The following is a 24,258-nucleotide window of genomic DNA, read 5'->3' as shown; positions in this document are numbered from 1 at the left end:
GGCCCTGAGGCATTTGGAGATTGGCCCCGAGAGTTCCAAATGAACATAACTATTATCTGACAGACGTTGAGTCTGACTTTATGTGTAACTCTGAGAGATGTATCTGTTCAAGTGTGTGACAACGAAATAGGATGCTTTGGTCAGTGTTCTTTCTATTTAAACCCTAATAAAATGTTTATTTGAAAAGAAAAAACATCTGACCTCTGTGCTGGAACCACAGATGACTTCTCCCTATTCGCTACGGCCCCCAAACTATGCAGAAGGGTGTCAGTAACATGAATATGATCATGAACTACCTACCAACTCTGTGCCATTATCAGGATATCTTCAAAGTAAACTAAGGAGTAGATAGTTTTTTGTAAGAAAAAAGAAATTTCAAAAAGGGACTGGTCAGAGGAGTTTTGCAGAACAACAAAGGGCAGATGAGACAACAAAAGGAAGTAAGTAAACTGAAATATAAAATCCAGATATGTGAAAAGCAGAAGCGTCCATGTGGCTTGAAGACAGGATCTGTAGGGTAGTATTTTTTAGACTGTATCCTACTATCCAGTGCACAGTTCTCAAAATGACCCACTAGAGAGGAATATTTTCTTTCTTGAAATGTCAGTAAATTACAAACACATTGGACCTCATTAAGAGTTTGCTGGTATCCCGCTGGTATTACCGGCAGGATACTGGCAAACTGCCCTTACCATCTCTGCAACCGGATGATCCGTTATTACCAGGATATTACGGATGCCGGACAGCCGGTAAGTTCCCATTCCCATGGAGTCCCATAGGAGTCCATGAGATGGGATTACCTGAATAAGCGGCATCAGTATTACCGTTGCCGCTGATTCAGGCATTTCTTTGCTGGTAGGGACCTGTTGTACCGGCAGGTCAGGCCTACCAGGAGATCCGTGGTCCCCACCGGCAAACTTGTGGTTCGCCAGTCCGGAAATAATGACAGTGCCGGAATTACTGGCATTTTTTCTGGACCGTGAAAACCATAATGAGGGCCATTGTGTACTCTGCAATTGATCACTAGTCCAGAACCACTTGTCCTTATTTTGCACATGCAAAATGTTGCTGAGAAAGCTCTCTGTGTGTCTCCAAATCTTTCCTATCACCCTTTTTTCTAAGATTCTGTAAATCCCCCGGGATTTGAGATTTCGTCCCTTCAGTGAAAACACTAGAGGAAAGCAATGGAAAGAAAGAAAAGGAGGCTAACAAATGCTATTTGGAATTCCAGAATTGTCTCTAAAATTCAAGGATCCGAGAAGATCCGAATCCATCCCTCCTGGAAGTGCGTGGATCAATAGCTTACAACATCATTGAACGAGCCAAAATGCTGACTTATCCGTGACCAATCCAGCAATTACTCCCCTGTATCAGAGGAGCCAAGAGAGCCAGAAGAGCACCTCTATGCCTGAGGGGTCACTCCTGGAGAAGGGCACAGGAAACATAAGAAAGATTTTCTTCCCCAAAAGAGCACTGAATGTGTACAACAGCCTCCAGCAGAATGAATTAGATGAAATCAGTAACAAATCCAATACTGCCAGTCGGCCACAGGGACATCATCATAGTAGAAGATCAAAAACAGAGCTTCTAGTGGGTGCTAAACGTGTCATCCTCCAGATCATTTGGACTCCAACTCCCATTAGTCCGTACCAGCATAGTAGGGGGTGGGGGGCAATGGGAGTTATAGTCCAAAACATCTAGTTTATAAAATGCATAGGGACAAGCAAGCTAGCTGGGCTTGGTAGTCCTTATCTGCCATTAATATCTAAATATTCTTGTTGGCCTCTGATTTATTCATTCAGCAAGGTGTAATGGCCTATGCCTACACTCTGAAGTGTTGGCCGCGTCGTACCTGATAAGACTTGGGAAGAAGCCATTCAGACGCGTATAATTGCAACAATGCCGGGTTAGTTCTTTTTGTGGAATAACATCCCAAAGGGGCAGTTTTTGTGTGCCTCTACCCCGTTCAAAGGTATCACATTGCAAGATCAATGCAGGACCCAACAAAGCACCTGAAAACACACACAGACAAAATAATAGAAAAGGGGGTAAGTAAAGTAAAAAAGGGGCAGAATATTGGGGTATATGGTTTCTTCCTTAAAAAAATAAAGGGTACCGGTTTGGAAACATGCACCTAGTCAAACAGCACCGGGGAAAAGACAGGAAATCCTTCTAGATAAGATATTTAGATAGAAGATATACACAAAGGAATTGCAAGACAAATACAAAGCAAATGATGGGAAATTGAAATAAAAAAGTACACAAAAAACAGCAATTCTAAATGCATTATATGGTCATGTCATGGCTGGAAACCAATAGAGCCGAAATCGTGCCTCGACGTAGTAAAGATATATGAATCGCCTGACATCTGGTATCACCAAGCTTAGCTTTCCTACTGAGCAGCCTCATGAAACATCAACATTAGCGTTTATAGCTCCTCTTGGGTATTCAATCATCTCTGGGTTTGCATGACCGTGACTCTCATTTTGGAAAATCTGGCCAGTGTCACTGTCCTCAGTAGATGTCTAGACAAAGCTCGGAAATGCAAGACATAGCACATTGGATACATTCTTACATGATGTTCTTTATATCACAGATTTCCCTTACATCCACGACGACAGCCTGGCAATCATCATCGCAGGTAATTATTGCCAAATTAAGAGGCCTATCAGCCAGTAAGCAAGATCCGTTTCCTGTTGTGGCCTTCCCTGTAGTGTGACGGAAGCTGCTAAAGCCCCACCAGCCATTCAGAACCACTGCACGGTCAAGGCATCGCCCGACTCTATGATGTCTTATGCTACTGTATGATGCTCTATGGTGATTGGTGACCTACAACTAATTCTGTTGCACTATGAATATTTAAGATTCCCTAGGATGCCTTATGTACACCTGTGGCCCCGAAATGCCTTATGAAGACATTCAACTACCCATGCTACTCTAAATAGTCCACTGTTTTGTTATGTTACCATACAATGGGCCTCATTCTGAGTCGTGCCGTCTGCTAAAAAAGTGCTGGAATCCATGGATACTGGCACTTTACCCCATCACCCGATTGCGGGTTTGCCAGTGGGGCACCTGGCTTACCTCAAGCTAAATGCTGGAGGTAAACCAGGTGCCCTACTGGCCAAAAAAAGCCCTTGTTACCGCCTCCGGCATTGCCAGTGGCAGTAATGACGCTATGGGACTCTATGAATGGGGATTTACACTGAAACACCGGCACTTGCAATTGGTGGCAAAGCTGCCAGACCGGGTGCCAGTAAAGGTAAGTACCAGATGCCTGTATCCTGGCGGCTCTGCCACCAGGATACAGGCATACTCGGAATGAGGCCCAATGTCTCTTGATGATGCTCTACTGTGCAGGGTCTATAGTGTGCTGGAATGCTACTGAGGCACCTTCAGAGAATGGTGACTATTGCTATTAGAATGCATGTTACAGTCTTTATACATGGCACAATTTTATATCTTCGTTTTTATCATAAGGACTAATGATCTGGCGACCACATTCTCAGCTTGTTCACCTGATCCAAAAGAGTGTTATTGCAATCACTGAATTAAGGAGCTGATGTGGTCTAGTATGTTTGTGATCGTGGAGCATACCCATCACCCTATCCCACATAAGTGAGGTCCGCCTTATAAGGACGTACACCTTTCTGCATCTGAGGCTTCCGGATAGTGTTACCTGAGCAGCTTAAAGTGAGTTGGGCTGGTGAACTCTTCAGTTAACATAAAAAGAAAACAAATACACAATGGGCCTCATGACTTAATAAGGGCATGGCTGCCTCCAAACCCGGGTCCGGGTTTCTTGAATGGGGAAATACCGGGCCATTCCGACTTTGGAGGGCCCGGTATTTCCCCATTCAGGAAACCTGGACCCAGACCATCCCCATTCCCATTTGAGCACCCATAGGGCTCAATGGGAATGAGGAGCATGCTAACAACGGGCCCATTGTTAGCTCCCTGGTCCCCTCGCGGGACCCGCTAAGGACGTCTGGTAAAACCAGACGTCCAGAGCGGGTCCCGCAAGGGGACCTCGTAATAGGGCGGTACGGGGTTAACGGCTCCGGCGCCTTTACTGGCACCGTTAACCCCTTACCGCCCACCTCGTAATGAGGCCCAATGCATTTAAACTCAAAATATTTTCAAAAAAACTTTTCAAACAGAGACGACTAAATTAGAGGTTAAGGTACAGGTGGATGGGTGTCGTGATATATGGGGCAGACCTCTTCCTTGGAGTTAGATTCACATACAAAATAACCCCCAAGGTGGGTGGCATTACTGCCTTATAATGGACTGGCTCCAAGTTACAGGCTGAGTAAAGCGGAAGCGATAAAGCGAGCCATGGTGCCATTAACAGATGGTAATGCCCCCCACTAACAGGATGTTTCCATGACTGGCACTCGAGCAGGGTCTGTGAGAAGACAAAGGTGGCAACATGAGGTCTGGTAAATGGCGGAGGCAGAGATGGGATGGTGGGCTGTGGCAGAGGGCGAGGGTGAAGGCAGACAGTGGGGGGCAAAGCAATGCCAGGAAGTTTTGAAGCCTTGAAGGTGGAAAGAGTGCTGAAGGAAAAATGGCGAAATTAAGTGTGTTGGAAAGACAGGCCAATTAAGTAAGGTTCAGCTTCTAAGCCATCTGATGTTCTGGGATGCAGAATACTAATCATCCCTAAGGACCCAGATATAAAGCTGCTCCTCACCGATATATAGGCCACTTTGCACAGCAACATTGATGGCTTTGATCTTAATGTGAACAGTGGCAGCTCACACGGGTGGTGTATAGAAAGTATTGGTTATCTACCATGTGTACATCTCACGCTTCACAAGAGGCTAGCCAGGTCATCTGGTGCATGCAATCACAAAGACAGAAGAGTTCTATCCCTAAGCAACAACACTAAAGTTAGGATTATAGTCATAGGTTTTTTCGAATAAGAGGACCTGAAGAGGTCACATGAGCTCCTCTCCCTGCCTTTAAATCGAGTGCCGGCTCACAAACACTCTTACATAAGTCCAGGAATATACAGTAAACCTGTATCTCACGCATCTCTGGTGCAAACACAAACATGACAACGTCTAAGATCTGCCCAATGGCTGAATTCCTCACACTGGGCACATTGATCTTGCTGTTAATAATAATAATAATAATAATAATAATAACTCAGTTCCCCCAGTTTCAAAGGATGGTGACGTGCAATAGAAGCATATTTACGTTATTTACAATCTCAATTTCAGAGATTCTCACTGCAGTATACATGCCTTGTGAAATGAATCCTTTAATCTGTGTGTGTGTCTCTCTCTCTCTCTCTCTCTCTCTCTCCTTCCCGATCAGTTGTTGTGATCTTTCTCCTGCTTCTGTTGATCGGGGTTGCAGTTCTGCTGTATCTGTATTTCCACCGCTACAAGGGCTCGTACCACACCAACGAACCGAAAGCCATTGACTACACCAACACTGTGAATCCTCTGCCAGTCCGAAAGGACCGGGACCTTCCTCAGATCCAGGAAGAAGCCAAGCCTGAATAGACTCCCAGACGCCCGCCGTGCAGGACAAAGAACACTCAGAACCCGGCACTTACTTCTTGGCCAAAGGTTGCAGAGGGATTTTTTTTCCAGAGGAGGGGCACTGTAACTCAAATTGCTTTCGGCGTTGGGATTGGTAGGCTCTTTATTGTCCTGGGTGAGGAATAGAAACTGGAAAGCCAACCAGGGCTGCCTTCTAGGGTTTCTAGAAGGGCCAAATACCTGAAGCGAACAGTAATGGGAGGCTGCCAAAACGCACTGCCTCCGCATCCGACAAAGTGAAGCATTTGGTTTGTCAATCCATTTATCTTACTCACTTCTTCCTTCCTTAATTGTAATTTCATAACTTCTATGTACTACGGGGCTAAAAAGTATATCAGTATGTTGCTCACCAAGAGCAAAGATATCATAACAGTGGGTATAATTTACATACCTCTGAAAATTAGAGCAAGAGCTTTCTGGTTTTGAAACTGCAAGATGTTGACATCCCCTGCCAAATGCAGAGAGCACAATCGATCGGGTTAAGGGAGGAAGCAGAAACATACATAGAAAATTGCAAAATCTTTGGTTGAAGAAAATAAAGACCATCCTTTTTAAGAGGTAATTCTGGGGAATAATCTATTAAATTGTATTCTTATCCAATCATTACTGGTGCTCTAAAGCCTTTGCTCCTTAAGTAACTAGTGGCTCAAAAGCGTCTAGAGAGAGGGTACATCTGGGGGCAGGTTCAGTTTAATTGATGAACATGGGTTTATGGAGAGATCAGTCAATGAATGTCTGAGTGGCTGCTAAAATGGACTCTGGTGAAAAGGAACCTAACGATGAACAGTGATGTTGGCTGGCAATGTCCTTTACTGCAGAGATTCCTGCAAAGAAACATTTTCTGGCAGATGTACAATTTTGGGGACTGGTGGGGGGTTAGGTGTGTGCTTCACTTAATTCTGGTAGGTATCTTTCAGGCCTGCAGCAAATAGAAACAATGGTGACACAGTCACGCTTGCGCAGTTGCACGAGTTGCAGGTCAGTTGACAAGGCCGCTAAAGCAAAACAGGAAGTGCCTCTGCTGGAACAACCGAAGGCTCTTGGCTCTGGGGCCAGATCTTTCATAGAACCATAGGGCACTGTAAAATGCAGAAAGGGGAAGAAATCTAATCTGGAGCTGTAGCACCTGAAAGAATGGGCAGAAGTGTTTTTCACATACAAAATGTTGAGCACTTTTCTGATTTGTCCCTGTGTTAAAGATCTCAAAGAAAGAATAGGCCCACGTATATAGGGTGCTTCGCCAATGTCCTGAAGCACAACTAATTACACATTCTCTTGCTTTTAGATGAGAGTAGCATGTCCATGAAAATAAACAATGTGGAGAGTGAGTATTTTTTTCCGTAACACTCTGTGGAACTACTGCAGTTCCAAGACCTTTCCCTATCCCTTGCTGCCTTGTACGCGCCACGCTGCCTGACTGTCTAATTCTTAGAGCAATTACAAATGGTGCTATATAATGCTCGGCCACCCTTTCCTGCCACTGTGCACTTCTGTCCCTAAGGTCACAGCCCATATTTTGAGTTCACCTTTTGCTAAGTTCTTATGCCACCCAAAATGTCGTCACATGGCTTTAAAATGCGTTGGCTCGAAATGCCTCGCGGCAAGCTACCCTGGAGCGCATTGGGTTTCGCTAGGTCTTCTCCGTCTGGTGTAACTAGTTATTTTTGCAGGGCATGTGTAAGAGTCCACTTTGTTGTATTAAGAGCCAGAGATATTTTCTACGGTTTTAGTCCACACACACACAAACACAATGGCAACATTTCAGCCAAAATATATGTTCAATTTCCTGAAGATCAAGGCAGTTAATCGTAACCCCTTTTGTGTGTTCTCAGCAAAGTTTTCCAAGAAGTGGAGTTAAGCCCTGAATGCCCTATAAAGTTCAGCATGGAAAATGACCTTGTACTTCCTAAAAGCAAAATGGCCACTGATCGCCTGTCCGTACATCGACGGCAAACAATAATAGTCTCAGGCAAAAGCATAGACAAGCCTGCTTGCTTGTATAATGCCTTCGGTTGACAATGCTTCCATATAGGCATCGAAGAGGAGACCTTGTGTTTCCTGAGGGCAAAAGTGTCACCAATCCCCTCCATACCTCCAAGTGAACCAATGATATATCTGGCCCAAAGCATAGCTTAAACCTTATCCCAGTGAATCCCATTAACAAAGCATCAATTTAAGAATCAGGAAGTACTTGCACTTCCTGAAAGCAAAAAGGGCCACCAATCCCCAGTTCCTACATCCAAGTGAACCAAAGACTGTAGCAAAAGCAAAGGACACGCGTTAGCCATGTGCCTGCCATAATGACTCCCATTGACAATGCTTCCGGATAAGATCCAGTTTAAAAAGGCTATGAAAGTCGAACTGGAATCACGCCCAACTAAAAAGCCCACTATCAGCCAGGTGGCAGGATCCCCAAGCCCAAGTGACCACTAATGGGAGGTTTCATGGGTTTGGATTAAGCAAAGAATACATTAACCAAAAAGTGCAGGTTTCAAAGTGGGAAACCCCTTTAAAGACTTTCTAACCACTGTGAATGTCAGAGAACCAAACGGCACCTGAAGCTGCTAAGTGTTTCCAATTTCATCTACTTGGGAACCTGAGCTTGGTGGAGTAGACAACCCCTGCTTGGAAACAGCGACACCTGGTCACCCCAACAGTTGTATGGGGTCTTTCTTCTATTTGTTAACACGTCTGATTCTTCTGTTTCTATTGTCAGCCGTATGTTTAATGCAACTTCACTTCTATTTAATCCGAAGACTGTCAGAACCCTCTCACGGAATAAAGAGCAACAAATGGTAAGTTGCAGGTACCAGAGTCCCCCAGCTGCCTCCCATGCTACTGACACAGCCCTGCTACTTATAAAGCCACACAAGAAACATCCTGTTCAAAAGCTCTTCTCCCTCTGTCTTCTCCCTCCCATCACCAAAAAAGAATGGTCTATCGAAGGGCCACCATGACCCTGATAAGAGTCTGCAAAACTGTGACTTTCCTTCACTATTTTTGCATACAAAAAAGAAAGAAAATGGGATCCCATGTCGATTTGGGGGAGGATGACTCTTCACTGGCCTTTTGTACCAGTCATGTTGTTTTGCCCACCAGGTGTGCAGATGGTTAATAGGATAAATTACGCTGCAAGCAGATTAAGCCCCAGGCTTGGGTCTGCCAAGAAGACTTTGCAAAACCTCATGTGTGCACAGCTTTGTTGCCAGTTTTCTTTTCTTTGTCCAAGATCAAAGTACATGAAAAGTGTGCTTCATCTTTAGTTTATTCATCCAAAAGCTGCATTTCTTGGTTTCTTGGTTGTGTGACATGACATCTGTTTAAAAAGCGTGCTCCCATGTCTCGAGGAAGCCGAGATACAGTAGCCACAGAAACCTTCTATGTAGCTTTTCACTTTTGTTCGGAATCATGTAGCTACAAAATAAGCTCACTGTAATCCACACATTTGTCAGCTCTCATGTATGTTGGCAGGGAGCAGTTGGGGGTGATTTCCGCTGGCTTTTTTAGCCCGACATGTTACTTTGCCACAGCATCCATGTACAAAGCCTGGTTCCAGGTGTTAAGCAAGTTACAGCATAGCAGTCACAGCAACTTCCCACATAGCTTTTCAGCCTTGTTTAGTTATCATATAGCTAGAGCAGGGGTCTGCAACCTTTGGTTCTCCAGATGTTTCAAGCAATAGATCCCAACAGCCCAAGCAATCATGGTCTGGGGTCATGGGAGGTTTGGTCCAGAACATCTGGAGAGACACAGGGTGCAGTCCTCTGAGTTAGAGGGCAAGCTCACTGCCATGCACAGATGTAAGAGTACCCCTCTAACTAAAGCTCACAACAAGTGGAAGTGGAAACCTGAAGAGTAGCATTACACAATGCTTCTTCAATAGTCAAAAAGCAGAAGTAGAACCAAAGTAATTATTGGTAAATATATTGAACAGACACAATGGAGACATAAATATCCCAATGCTCATAAAAAACTCACGACTTTTAAAACATGGAACTCTGCGGGCAGCAAGGGCACAAGCAATATAGAAGGTGGCATGTCCACTATGTCATAGTTTGCTTAACATTCCTCGACCAAGCTGTTACAATGATCAAATATCCCTTAAATGGTTCCAAAGAGCAAGGCTGACAAAAATAAGAAAGTGAGCCGGTCTTGACATGGACTCCAATGTGGCAAGGAGAAGAAAAGGCATATTTTGGATACACGCACCTCATGTAACAAGTTTGATATCCCCCTAAAGGTGCATTATCAACAAGAGGGTCAGGTCTGCTGCCACATTCCTCATGTACTAAAGGTTTTGCAAAGGGCAAAAATTCCTGCCTCACATTTTTATTATTTCTCTTTAAAAAGAAATCCTTAATGGAGGCCCCTCTGCTTTATTGACATCTTACAAAATGGATCCTTTTATACAAAACGAAAGGGAAAAAAGCCTGATACATAGTACCGCCTTCACTGCGCTTCCTTCCCTCCGCTGGAACATAGACTAACTTGCTTGTTTAGTTGCTTCTATAAAGCCAATAGTGGTACGAGGCATAGAGAATCTATAGTGGAAATCTATTGTCTTCCAAGAATTGATGCTGTGCACTTACAGTTGCTGCTAATGCAATATATATATATTTATATGCGGTTTGCTATACTCATAGAGCGCATGCGCGTAACCTGCACTTTGCTAATAAGAAAAAGAAATGTTGCTTTTCATACAATCAGGCAAAAAGAGATTTACATTATTTCTAATACTTTGGTTGCAAGATTACACTCTAATTTTGTATTATCTACGTTTGTATAAAAGGAAAGATTGTGTCCGCTATTTGCATTGGAAAACCGAGTGTCGCTGTCAATGGTGTGTTAGGTGTGTTTTTTTCCTATCTCTGTCTCAAACTCTAATTGTCACAGTGAATGGTGGGCCTTTGCTCGGGACATGGGTGTTGGAGCCCAACCCATATGTAAGGACATCTGTGTTAAACTACTTCAACACACGTCACTGGTGTCGCTGCGGGACACCAAGCGGCTAAACTAGGGCCCTGTGCCTCCTCAATATCTAGAGCACACACTGAAGATGGACGCAAAATTCATCCCCTTTCCATTTTCAATGGTTTTCTTGTAATGTCGCCACCTCTTGGAATGTCATCACCAGGTCTCAAATCTACGGCTTCACTGGAAATGTCTGCCAATGGAAGCATGAGTAGCACCTTCCCCAATGTCCTGTTTTACGGTAAGGCAATGTTAGGTGGCCACTTAGGGCGACACAAGCAAGAGGCAACAAATGGGTGCCTAATTGGCCCTAGGTTCTGCAAAAGTGACCTCATTGCAAGGTGCCATACAGCCGTGCATTGGCCCTGACCTTCCCATTGGCCAGTTGCTTGCAAAATGGGGACTGTGTATCTAATAACTTGATGCCATCTGAACAATCACAAGACTTTATAGTAGCCCATACATCTGTTGCATTCGTAAAGGCCTCTGATTGGAGCTCAGTTTTCCCCATTTCCCTAAAAGGTTCTGCCCACCGCCTCCCTGAAACAAACATCTTTAAAGATAGACCACTTCCAGGGTGCTACATCCGAAAAAAGATTGGTATTTTACGACCTAACTCGGAATCCATTTTGGAAAGCATTTCCAGAAGAAGCGTTGTCATCTGGCGCACAGATGGAATCAGTAGAACCACATAACTAAACAAGCCTGACAATAGAATGCAAGCATACACGAGGTTGTAGACCCCCCTGAGTGGAAGAAATTCCATAGAACAGGTTATTTGACCCATGCTCGTTCTCAGTAGAGGGGCTCCCACACGCCTGTTTAGTTTACCACATACTAAGAAGATGATAGCCTAAGCCATGTTTGTTTCATATTATCTTTACACTTACTTGTTATGTCAGAGACAATATGCTCAGTTGTATCATTTCAAAGAGTGCAAGGCAAAATGACACTTTTCTGAGGTGGTACACACGTGCTCAGTGGCCTTGTCTGCCGGTGTGCTGTTGCTATGGTAACAGAGTCCCTGCAGTAAAGTGCATCTCCCACTTTGATGCAACTGAAGGCTTGGCTTGGAATTTGACAGCATGGACTCACTGCAATAAGATCAACCCCTAGTTTGATGGCACTGCTAATTGGGCCACTCCTAGCGGGAGGTCAGACGGTGTAGTGAGGGCAGCTCCCAGCGTTATGTCAATGCACTAAGTCAGCCTCTATTGTAATGTGACAGGAGTATGTTCATAGTGTGCTTTCCATGCAGTAAGAGCAGCTCCCAGTGTGATGTCAGTTTCCACTGTGCTGTGCTGGGCTGTCCATTCAGTAAGCGCTCCTCCCCACTCTGATGTCACAGTAGTTCTGCTGGCACCTGCCATTGTGATATCACAGCAGTGCAATATGCTGGGTGAAAGGGAGCACTGTAAAGGGTGCATGTCCCCCTATGAGCTAGAGCCTACTCGGGTAGCAACAGAGGTTGTGTCTGTGTCAGAGCAAGCCACTCTTACTGTTTGCTAATCGCTGCACGCCTTGACTGCTGACAGTCCTGAGATGGCTTTTCATTAAACAATGCCAGAGCTACATAGTTTTTTTTTCAGGTGGCATCGATTTGAATTTGTATTCCAGTTTATAATATATGAATTGAATCCTTTTAGATTACAGGTCACTAGGTCAGTTGCTTCAAATAGATGTAAAAAAAGCGTCCTAAAATGGAAGCCATTTTGGAAAATATTGAAAGCAAAAGCTTTGTTATCTGGCACCATCTGAGGAATCAGTAGTAACACATCACAAAATATGCCTGACAGTAGCATGTAAGCATTTTAAGGTGGAAGACTGTCTGGAAACCGTGCAAAAAGTCTGGGAGACAAAGCGTCGTGGACGCCTGCTCTATGCACTCGCACTGTGCCCTCTGGCAAGCTCTGTTATAAGAGTTTTAAAATGTTGACATTCAGAACATTATATGGAATGGCTCCATTTAGGGCAACGACAGGCGCCTGTTAATGCAGTATTTTGATTTCCTTTGTAGCACTACAATGTTTCCTATCAGCCATTCAGAATAGTGGTAATTTAATGAAACATTAACATAATCAGTAGAAATCAGAGAAAGCGTGCATCTTACCTCCAAAGGGTGAGCAGGTGTGAGTGCTATATGCGTCGGCCACAGTGTCCAACAATGCACTTTTGGTTTACACAGATTCACAAACAAGTGACAGCAGAAAAAAGAGCCAAAAATGTCAGATCCTTTGCTTAACCATTCAACTGCCATGAGCCTCCACCATAGTCTTTAGGTTTACTCTAGTTGCTGGAAACCCCTATTGCTTTTGAGTTCAAATCATTTTCAAATTGACTCTATATTTGATTCCCAAGTGTGTTCTGCTTTGTTACACTTGACATATGTATTGTGGATGGTGACCACAAGTTGCAGATGTTCGCATCAAACAACATGTCCCACTAGACCAGCATCATGTAATACACCTTCATCCAGGCCTGACATTTGCATGAAAAGCAATTTGGATCCATGAACTACAAGTCCCAACATGCACAGCTCGATTGGCTAAAAAGGAGGAGAAGGAGCATGATGATCACCATGACAGTGATAGAGGGCTACATAGCAGCTATGTCCAGGGCAAGTCAGAAAAGTGAGAAGAGAAGCTGTGGGCCGCCTTTAGTGGCTGACTTCTGCCAAAGATGAGCCTTCCTTTTCAGAAATCAGAAGAGTCACTCACAGGCTAATTCTGATAGATGGCTTGTAAGGCTAGGGTAGAATCAAGTGGACTGGTCTAGCCGTAGGCGCATTTTACAGTGTAGGCCAGGTGGGGACTTCACCCAATGTCCCCTTTGCCTGATTGATCCACTTCTGCCCCAAAGCTCCAGGTCTCCACGGATGTAGGTCCTCCAACTGTGGGTACAATGGGCCAAATTTGATGATTATAGGAGTGTTGCCCTCTGGTGCCCCTCAGTGCTGGCGCCCTCAGCACCTGCCTAGAATTGCCTTATCGTTGCATCGTCAGGTAATCATACAACAAGTCCTCCCCTTTTCATTGCACAGTTTCAAAATTTGGCTGTCTGTAAGGCAAGTCCTGGGTGAGGTCCACCAACACTGGTTTTGGAAAATCTTCTGGTGTGATCTGTACTATCAACATTAATAAGCATCCTTCGGGTCTAACCACCTGTCCTGTTCAAACCATGTATCGTGTGCACTACAGTCAGCAGACCCTTGTTTGTAAAGATGCTCTATTTAAATGATATTTTGAGGTGTAAAATAAATAAAGAATAGTACGACAGATTCTTTGTCGGCCTCAATGCGTGGACTTCATTCCGGTGAATTGCTGTCATTTGGTGTGTCTGTTCCCCAATAGGGTCCTATTGGGATCACTGTGTTCGGTATCGAGGCACATACCCGTCACTGCACAATGGGGTAAGATGTTGCATTTGTGAAACTCAGAACAACAGTCCCATGCCATCAAGGCAAAGAGATGTTCAACAGTATGGAATCATTGCAGCCCATTAACCCCCTATGTGAGCAAACCTATTGCTAACACATCTAAAAGCAGCACTTCCAATGTGCTTGAAATCCAGAGGACCACCTCTGCAGCTGAGTTCGTGTCCGTGGTCTGCTCTGCTAGATCTTGGTTATTTGGCAGCTAGGTGGTAAAAAGGCCCAAGAATCCTGGCGCTTTGCAGGTTCCTGGACCTTTTAACTTCTCCGGCTACGAATTGAGCTGTAATGTCGGCGGTTTACCCATCATTACAATGAGTCCATATGGATTCTGCCTGTTTTTTGTTTTTGTAAAAGTCAGGCGGTGAGCATTAGGTATACGAGCCTACGAGCCTCTCCAACCACATCACTATTTGATGCATGCTGATATCCTGTTCATTTCCCCTCACGGACTGTGGAAATTCACTGAATGTATTTACCGCATTTACCGTTCGACCATAGAAAACTGGTCCAAAGGTGAAGTGGGGGAAGGTGACAGCGATTCTCCTTAATTCCTGAACCTCTACAGTAGCAGGCGCACCTAATCCACACTGCTGCAGAGGCACAGGCTATCAGTTCTAGTTGGCAACCAAGTGTTCCATGAACCCCTATAAGAATAGCTTTGGAGTAAGAGGGGTTAAGGGAGTGCACAGTCTCTTTATTACAACATGAACCTGCAATGAGCAAATTTTTGGATGATATGTGTCAAATCAATTTTAGGCCAGAAAACTGAAGGCATATTCGTGTCCAATTAAACATGTCCGTTTTACCCAAATTAAATGACTTTACTTGATGAACACGTGAAATACGCTGACAATTAGCAAAAGTAGGTGTGTAGAAGTGAAGAAATATAACATTTACGAGCACAAAGCTAAACTGATAACATACTATAAAAGTAGACCAGTCAAAGCATTTCATTGCAACCTTTAAACTACAGGTACTGTTTTTGAAAACACCTCATGAATTGTTCATATTGAAAAGGCGAGGTACTGCTTTTCTTCTATAAGCAGCCTGTGTCCGTCTTTGCAGAGTCTAAACAAAAACCTGCATTGCTAAACTTCCACACACATGTCTGGTTTGTTACAGTTAGAAGGGCAATAAACTAGTGAGGCTTTTGACAGTTCCCATTGAAAGAATGTGTGTTCAGACCAGGAGCATGGATGTCAGCAAACACTTGTGAAGATGGCATCATGCCAGACTGAGAAGGTATTTGCTGACTGATTTATTAGACCAGTTAGACATTAAAGGCCTAGAAATTTGGAGCATGAAATTACACTGCTATGGCATGGCTACGGTGGAGCCCGGCACTGCATGCATATATAAGTCACAAGGGGAAAGTCTGGCCAGCATGCTAGATGATATACTAAGGAGAATAATGAATTAGATGAGTGGTGAAGGATTGAAACATTGCTTGCTAGATACATAACAAGCAAGGGTATATCTGGCACTCTGGCCACACTCTATTGGCCCTCCCACTTCTCCTTCCTCTGAATCCAGAAACCTTGGAGTCATCTTCGACTCCTCGCTTTCCTTTCTTCCCCCCACTCTGGATCTTGCCAAGAAGGCCCATTTCCAACTCCACCTCCTCAGAGGTATCCTCCCTTTCCTTACTTTCCCCAGAAGCTCAATGTCTCTAGAGCTCTGGTACTCTCCAGACTGGACTATTGCAACAGCCTCTTCCTTAATCTCCCCTCCTCCTCTCTTCACCTCCTCCAGCTAATCCAGAATAGGGCTGCAAGACGTAGGGCCTCAAGCCGAGGGACCCTATATCTCCAGGCCTAAAATCCACTGGCTCCTGGTTGCTGCAAGGATAAAATCTAAACCCCTCTGCATCATCCGCAAAGCTGTCTGGGGCCTGGGACCACACCATCTACAACTTGCTCTCACCAAATACTCTCCCTCCAGATGTTTCTGATCCTCAGGCTCCAACTTTCTGCTTGTCAAGTGCTTCTCTAAGCTTTTAGCGGATGGCCGATCTATTTCCTCGCCTGGCTCCCTCCTCTGGAACAGCCTCCCCCGTCCTTTCTGTCTTGAGACAGATCTCCTCAAATTCCTCAATCTCCTTGAGACTTTCGTCTTCTCCTTCCCCCTCGCCTTCCTGTGCCTGGGCCCTTATGTACCCCTCTGGATGCTGGCCTTCTGTCCAATCACCTTCAGCCTCCGCCCTCCTTCCCTGCACTTGACATTGGGCACCCTCTGGCCTGTGTTATCTCATAGGCCTGCACATACTGCACCATCAGGTGACCACCCTCCTATCATGTGTTCACTACCTTGCACTTACCTGTTGCCCCGCATCTGGCTCTCTGGCACTTCCCCCTCGGGGAACCTCCAGCACTTACACCCTCCCCTTCACCCTTGTCTCTCTCTGCAGTTGCACGTTCCGAATGTTCACAAGGAGTAGTAGGACTACCTCTGCCTTTTGCTCATCATGGTTAATTCAGCCCATTGTCTTCTTTTGTTCATTTGCTCCCTCCCCTTCACCCTGTGGGCACTTTAAAACACAATTCCTTGATGTATAAGTGCCTTACAAAGGCACAATAAACAAATGACTGAAAATGGCATGTGAGATAGCAAGGACTACAGCATAGTATAAACGATGCATGCTGCAACAGACAAAACAACACTGAAGATATCCCCAGCACACAAAAATGTAGGAGACAGAACAACAAAAGCAGAACCAAAGAACTGATCAAATGCCTCAGGACAAATTGAATGGCACTTTATCAGGCCAACCCATTCTGATGATCATAAAAGAGCAACCTCTACTGACAGAGCTGAATTACAGTGGCCAGTAAGTGAAAAACTCTATTAGTTGTTTCTTTAAAAACAGACAGACACACACATGCAACATTAGAAAGGAAGCCTCTGGAAATTATATATATATATATTACATGGCCACGCTAGTGGCCATGTAGTTATGGTTAAGTTGGTCTTTCCATAGGAAGAGCACTTTTTGGGCGGCTTATAACTTCGCTCCCCCTGGACGAATCCTCACCAAACTTTGCAAAAAAAGTATATGGCCCACTCTGAATTTCTCTGCAAAGTTCGGCAAGGATTTGTCCATGGGGGAGAAAAGTTATAGGGGGGGTCCCAAAACTTTTGTTTTTTCCCATAGACATAATGGGAAAAAACTTTGCTCACGCCTACAGTCCAAACCGCTGGACGGATTTACACCAAATGTGCGGCAGGAGCGCCGACTTGGTCCTAAAAGCGTGCTTTGCTTTATTTGGTGTAAATCTGTCCAGTAGTTTTTTAAAAAAATGACAAAAATGTAAGTGAAAAAAATTAGTGATATCTGTGTTCGCTTCGCGGACACACTTCCATGTTCGCTCCGTGGACAGGACGGTGATTGGGCAAGCAGCTTGCGTGATGTCCGCAGACATCTGACGTGCTCTCTCATTGGATGCGGTGAAAACGTGCAGTGCGTCTGGCTTCAGAGAGGCCCGCCATCTTTGTTCCTCGCATGAGAGGCTTTGTCAGCAGGAGCAAGATCTGCCGCCTGCACAGTAAGTCTGCCCGTGTCTATCTCCTGTTCCTCCCACCCCCACTTATGCCCTGTGTGTCCTTCTTGTCTCCCCCACCCCCACTCATGCTCCGTGTCTCCCCTGTTCCTCCAGCCCCCCGCTCACGCCATCGGCACATGGTGGCCAGCGGATGGCCGAGGAGCGGGATCTGCCGCCTGCACACGAACGCAGTGTGTCTCTCTCCCTCCCCCCAACCCCCTGCTCGTGCCCCGTGTGTCTATCTCCCTCCTCCCCACCCCCCACTCATGTCCCGTGTGTCTCTCTCACTCTCCCCACCCCCGCTCATGCCCCGTGTGTCTCTCCCCCTCCCGCCCACCCCCCGCTCATGCCCCGTGTGTCTCTCCCCCTCCCGCCCACCCCCCGCTCATGCCCCGTGTATGTCTCTCCCCCTCCACCCCCGCTCATGCCCCGTGTGTCTCTCAACCGTCCCGCCCACCCCCCGCTCATGCCCCGTGTGTCTCCTCTCTCCGCCCCACCCCCGCTCATGCCCCGTGTGTCTCTCCCCCTCCCGCCCACCCCCGTTCATGCCCCGTGTGTCTCTCCCCTCCCGCCCCCCCGCTCATGCCTCGTGTGTCTCTCCCCCTCCCGCCCCACCCCCGCTCATGCCCTGTGTGTCTCTCCCCCTCCCGCCCACCCCCCGCTCATGCCCCGTGTGTCTTTCCCTCTCCCGCCCAGCCCCCGAACATGCCCCGTGTGTCTCTCCCCCTCCCGCCCACCCCCCGCTCATGCCCCATGTGTCTCTCTCCCTCCCTCCCACCCCCCGCTCATGCCCCGTGTCTCTCCCCCTCCCGTCCATCCCCCGCTCATGCCCCATGTGTCTCTCCCCCCGTCCATCCCCCACTCATGCCTCGTGTGTCTCTCCCCCTCCCGCCCCACCCCCCGCTCATGCCCCGTGTGTCTCTCCCCCTCCCGCCCACCCCCCGCTCATTCCCCATGTGTCTCTCTCTCTGCCTCCCACCCCCCGCTCATGCCCCGTGTCTCTCCCCCTCCCGCCCACCCCCCGCTCATGCCCCATGTGTCTCTCCCCCCCTGTCCATCCCCCACTCATGCCCCGTGTGTCTCTCCCCCTCCCGCCCACCCCCCGCTCGTGCCCCGTGTGTCTCTCCCCTCCCACCCACACCCCGCTCATGCCCCGTGTGTCTTTCCCTCTCCCGCCCACCCCCGAACATGCCCCGTGTGTCTCTCCCCCTCCCACCCACCGTTCATTCCCCATGTGTCTCTCTCTCTGCCTCCCACCCCCCGCTCATGCCCCGTGTCTCTCCCCCTCCCGCCCACCCCCCGCTCATGCCCCATGTGTCTCTCCCCCCCTGTCCACCCCCCACTCATGCCCCGTGTGTCTCTCCCCCTCCCGACCACCCCCCGCTCGTGCCCCGTGTGTCTCTCCCCTCCCACCCACACCCCGCTCATGCCCCGTGTCTCTCTCCCTCCCCCCGCTCATGCCCCTTGTGTCTCTCGTCCTCCCCCCAACCCCCCGCTCGTGCCCCGTGTGTCTCTCCCCTCCCGCCTACCCCCCGCTCATGCCCTGTGTGTCTCTCCCCCTCCCGCCCACCCCCCGCTCATGCCCCGTGTGTCTCTCCCCCTCCCGCCCACCCCCGCTCATGCCCCGTGTGTCTCTCTCCCTCCCCTCCGCCCCCACTCATGCCCCGTGTGTCTCTCCCCCTCCCGCCCACCTCCCGCTCATGCCCCGTGTGTCTATCCCTCCCGCCACCCACCCCCGCTCATGGCCCGTGTCTCTATCCCTCCCCCCGCTCATGCCCTGTGTCGCTATCCCTCCTGCCGCCCACCCCCCGCTCATACCCCGTGTCTCTATCCCTCCCGCCGCCCACCCCCACTCATGCCCCGTGTGTCTATCCCTCCTGCCGCCCACCCCCTGCTCATGCTCCGTGTGTCTCTCCATCCCGCCGCCCACCCCCCGCTCATGCCCCGCCCACCCCCCGCTCATGCCCCGTGTGTCTCTCCCCTCCACCCACCCCGCTCATGCCCCGTGTGTCGCTCCCCTCCCTCTCACCGCCCGACCCACCCGCTCATGCCCCGTGTGTCTATCCCTCCCGCCGCCCACCCCCCCGCTCATGCCCCGTGTCTCTATCCCTCCAGCCGCCCACCCCCCGCTCATGCCCCGTGTCTCTATCCCTCCCGCTGCCCACCCCCCGCTCATGCCCCGTGTCTCTATCCCTCCCGCCGCCCACCCCCCACTCATGCCCCGTGTCTCTATCCCTCCCGCCGCCCACCCCCTGCTCATGCCCCGTGTGTCTCTCCCATCTCCCCCACCCCCGCTCACGCCCTGTGTGTCTCTCCCCTCCTCCCCACCCCCCGACCCCCTCTCATGCCCCGTGTATCTATCCCTCCCACCGCCCACCCCTGCTCATGCCCCGTGTGTCTCTCCCCTCCCGCCGCCCACCCCCGCTCAAGCCCTGTGTGTCTATTCCTCCTGCCCACCTCCCGCTCATGCCCCGTGTGTCTATCCCTCCCGCCGCCCACCCCCTGCTCATGCCCCATGTGTCTATCCCTCCCGCTGCCCACCCCCCGCTCATGCCCCGTGTCTCTATCCCTCACGCCCCATGTCTCTATCCCTCCCCCGCTCATTCCCCGTGTCTCTATCCCTCCTGCCGCCCACCCACCGCTCATGCCCCGTGTCTCTATCCCTCCCGCCGCCCACCCCCAGCTCATGCCTTGTGTCTATATCCCTCCCGCCGCCCTCCCCCCGCTCATGATGCCCCGTGTCTCTATCACTCCCGCCACCCACCCCCCGCGTGTCTCTCCACTGCCCCCCCACCCCCCGATCATGCCCCGTGTGTCTCTCCCCTTCCCCCACCCCCTGCTCATGCCCCGAGTGTCTTTCCCCTTCCCCACCACCCCCCGCTCATGCCCCGTGTCTCCCTCCTTTCCCCCACCCCCCGCTCATGCCCTGTGTGTCTCTCCCGTTCCCCCCACCCCCATTCATGCCCCGTGTGTCTCCCCTGTTCCCCCACCCCCGCTCATGCCCTGTGTGTGCCCTGTTCCCCCCACCCCCGCTCATGCCCAGTGTGCGCCCTGTTCCCCCACCCCCGCTCATGCCCCATGTCTCCCTCATGTACCCCCTCACCCCAGCTCATTGCCCCATGTGTCTCCTGTTGCCCCCACCCCGCTCATGCCCCGTGTCTCCCTCGTGTTCCCCCCAACCCCCACTCATGCCCCATGTCTCCCTCGTGTTCCCCCCCCACTCATGCCCTGTCTCCATCGTGTACCCCCTCACCTCCCGCTCATGCCCTGTGTTTCCCTCGTGTTACCCCCCAACCCCCCGCTCATGCCCTGTGTCTCCCTCGTGTTCCCCCACCCCCCGCTCATGCCCCTGGTCTCTCTCCTTTCCCCCCACCCCCGCTCAAGCCCAGTGTGTCTCCTGTTGCCCCCACCCCCGCTCCTGCCCTGTGTGTCTCCTGTTGCCCCCACCCCCTGCTCATGCCCCATGTCTCCCTCGTGTTCCCCGCACCCACGCTCATGCCCCTTGTCTCTCTCCTTCCCCCCCCACTCCCGCTCATGTCCCGTGTGTGCCCTGTATCGCCCCCGCTCATGCCCCATGTCTCCCTCGTGTTCCTCCCCACCCCCCGCTCATACCCCATGTCTCCCTCATGTTCCTCCCCACCCGCTGCTCATGCCCCGTGTCTCTCTCGTGTTCCCCCCACCCCCGCTCATGCCCCGTGTTTCCTTCCTTTTCCCCCCCACCCCCTGCTCATGCCCAGTTTGTACCCTGTTCCCTCTCACCCCCCGCTCATGCCCATGTGTCTCCCCTGTTCCTCCCCACCCCCCGCTCATACCCCATATCTCCCTCATGTTCCTCCCCACCCGCTGCTCATGCCCCGTGTCTCTCTCGTGTTCCCCCCACCCCCGCTCATGCCCCGTGTTTCCTTCCTTTTCCCCCCCACCCCCTGCTCATGCCCAGTTTGTACCCTGTTCCCCCCCACCCCCTGCTCATGCCCTGTTGTGTTCTCTTTATACACCCCGCCTTCCCTTTCCATGGTGGCCATCTTGGTAAAAGATTTTCCTTCCTACACCGGGACGCCACAGGCGTCCCGGTGTAGGAAGGACTTTTTTTTTTTTTTTAGCACCCGGCGTTCCCACTTTGAGGACATAAGATGTTAGTGGTCTTCATCTATTGAAAAGGATGTTATGGTGACGTTGCACTAATAAAAACCTTTAAAATTTAGTAAAAAAAATGTTACAGGGACGTTTTGGTTAAGTTGCACTAATAAAAACCTATGAAATTCGGTGAAAAAACGTTGTTAAAGGGACGTTATGGTTATGTTGCGCTACTAAAAACCTATGAAATTCAGTGAAAAAACGTTGTCAAAGGGACGTTATGGTTCCAAGTAAAACCGAAAAACCCTTGAAATTCGCCAGTTATGGTAAGCTAAGCAACCATAACTAGCGCCACCACCGTGCACTGCTAAGACTAACACCCAGGACATCAAAGATGACATCACAAATGTCATTGATGACATCACTGATGACATCACATGTCTGGCTCACTCTTTTCTTTTGCTGACATTTCTAGGCCACATGGTTTTCTTCAGTAACAGTCAGAAACTAAAAATTTTATTTTATTTGTAGACGTATCCTTCAAGTAGGTTCTTACAGTAATTCCCTTAGAGTCCAGTCACATCATATGAAATATATACATACGGGAAGACACAAGCTTGAAAGACAGCAATCCTTTTTGTGCATAAAGATAATCAATAGACTTATGAGCACTTTCTGATAGTTCTGTTTTTTTTATGGCTGTACTTTCCCTATATATTTTCACACTACTTTCCTTAGGGTCCAATCACATCAAGTGATACATATGCCTCGGGTAAATAGCAGCTTTGAAACAGAGCAATCATTTATTTGCATGAAAATAATCAGTTAAGTTATTAATTGTTTCTGCTACTACTTGTGCTTTTTTGCTAACTTCACTTTCCCTGTATATACCCATATTGGAATGTGTTCTTGTGTCTTTGTGTTTTGTCTATAGTAATGCAATTATGTAATACATGTGTTTTATTAGCTACTTATTACATATTTCACAGTACACAAAAATCTATTAAGAAAACAATTATCATTTCATTATTCAACATATTAACATTACGAATATTATACCTTCATCTTGTACACTGCACACAATGTTATGTTTCTGTATGAGTAGCTTAGTATACTAGATAGAACCCCATAATAGAATGCTATTTATATCAATGCATCGTTCAATGCACTAATTAGGGTATGATATTTATTGCAATGTTCCTTGACACTTGTTTCGCAACATTATAATAAGAATCCCTTGTACACATCTTTCATGAAAAGTACATAAACATGTGATGTCATCAGTGATGTCATCAATGACATTTGTGATGTCATCTTTGATGTCCTGGGTGTTAGTCTTAGCAGTGCACGGTGATGGCGCGAGTTATGGTTGCTTAGCTTACCATAACTGGCGAATTTCAAGGGTTTTTCGGTTTTACTTGGAACCATAACGTCCCTTTGACAACATTATTTCACTGAATTTCATGGGTTTTTAGTAGCGCAACTTAACCATAACGTCCCTTTAACAAAGTTTTTTCACTGAAAAAAAAAAAAAAATATATATATATATATATATATATATATATATATATATTATAATATATGCAGTGTAAACACTTTGTTAAAGGGACGTTATGGTTACAAGGAAAATCGAAAACCCCCAGAAATTCACGAGTTATGGTAAGCTAAGCAACCATAACTCGTGCCACCACCGTGCACTGCTAAGACTAACACACAGGACATCAAAGATGACATTACAAATATCATTGATGTCATCATTGTGGTCATAGGCTGTACAACAGGGGGGCACAACGTTAAGGTGGCTTTAGCTGAATTTCGGGGGTTTTGTCGTGTTAAGTTCTCACCTTAACACCAATGCAACTAAAGTATTTTTCTTTGAATTTCAAGTTTTTTTTACTATGTATTCCTCACCTTAACATCCCTGCAACTAAAGTTTTTTCTTGAATTTCAAGGGTTTTGTATTCCATACATAATTGACAATAATCTGATTAAGAAATAGGAATGATGAAAGAGTCAATAGTGATACAATGGTACTTAAAATGTGTAACTACAGTATAGGACTGCTCATGGAGTTATGTAAAGTGGATGATGAAAAGAAAAGCACAGTATACACATAGTAGTTAGGATACAGAACACAGGGTTAACTTGGCTGCATGCATACACATTCATATACATTAGTATCCATGTATCTGTAAAAAAAAGACACAATTAGTTAAAGAACACACTACTTGAAAAACAATTCAATACATTTTTGACCCTCATATGTAGTGCAATAAATACACAGTGTAAGATACAACATTGGTGCACAGTGCACAGTACACGGTTGTTCTCTTTGCACATACTTATCATTGGTTCATTGGGAACAAATTTCCAACTTGGGTTAAAGAGAAACACACTTCTGGATGGTCTATCCTATGCTGGGCTTCAGCCTGTTTTGACTTACATTTGGTCTTCCCTCCTCACTGGTGCTGTGAGTGTTGGTTGTGCAGAATCAACCTCCACACATTAAAGGTGCTGCTACCAACAGCCAAAGTCTTGAAACACCTCCACCTGTGGAGCACTCCATTTGAAGAGTCATCATAAATGCAAGAGAGGTTCAGAAAGGAGGCTTTTCATGAAGCGTCTATAGATGTGCTGCTCCCATCTCCAGCGAGACCACTTTGTTGAGCAAGATGCCTTCCAAGGA

At 47.7% G+C, this 24,258-nt stretch overlaps 1 protein-coding gene across 1 annotated transcript in view; it reads left to right on the top strand.

The window, feature by feature from the left end:
* The window catches only part of CNTNAP1 (contactin associated protein 1), a 419,356-nt gene extending 405,553 nt beyond the window's left edge, over positions 1-13,803 (top strand). The window contains exons 23-24 of the mRNA XM_069634419.1: positions 2,597-2,641; positions 5,326-13,803. Of these exons, the coding sequence (XP_069490520.1) occupies positions 2,597-2,641; positions 5,326-5,516 (236 nt within the window). The 3' untranslated portion in view covers positions 5,517-13,803. The remainder of the gene's footprint in view (positions 1-2,596; positions 2,642-5,325) is intronic.
* The last annotated feature ends 10,455 nt before the right edge of the window (positions 13,804-24,258 follow it).

Source organism: Ambystoma mexicanum, chromosome 13, assembly GCF_040938575.1.
Source record: "Ambystoma mexicanum isolate Mex_15411 chromosome 13, UKY_AmexF1_1, whole genome shotgun sequence".
NCBI classification, from domain to species: Eukaryota; Metazoa; Chordata; class Amphibia; order Caudata; family Ambystomatidae; genus Ambystoma; species Ambystoma mexicanum.
The sequence above is the reverse complement of the archived record's forward strand: the minus strand, read 5'-3'. Positions and strand labels throughout refer to the sequence as shown.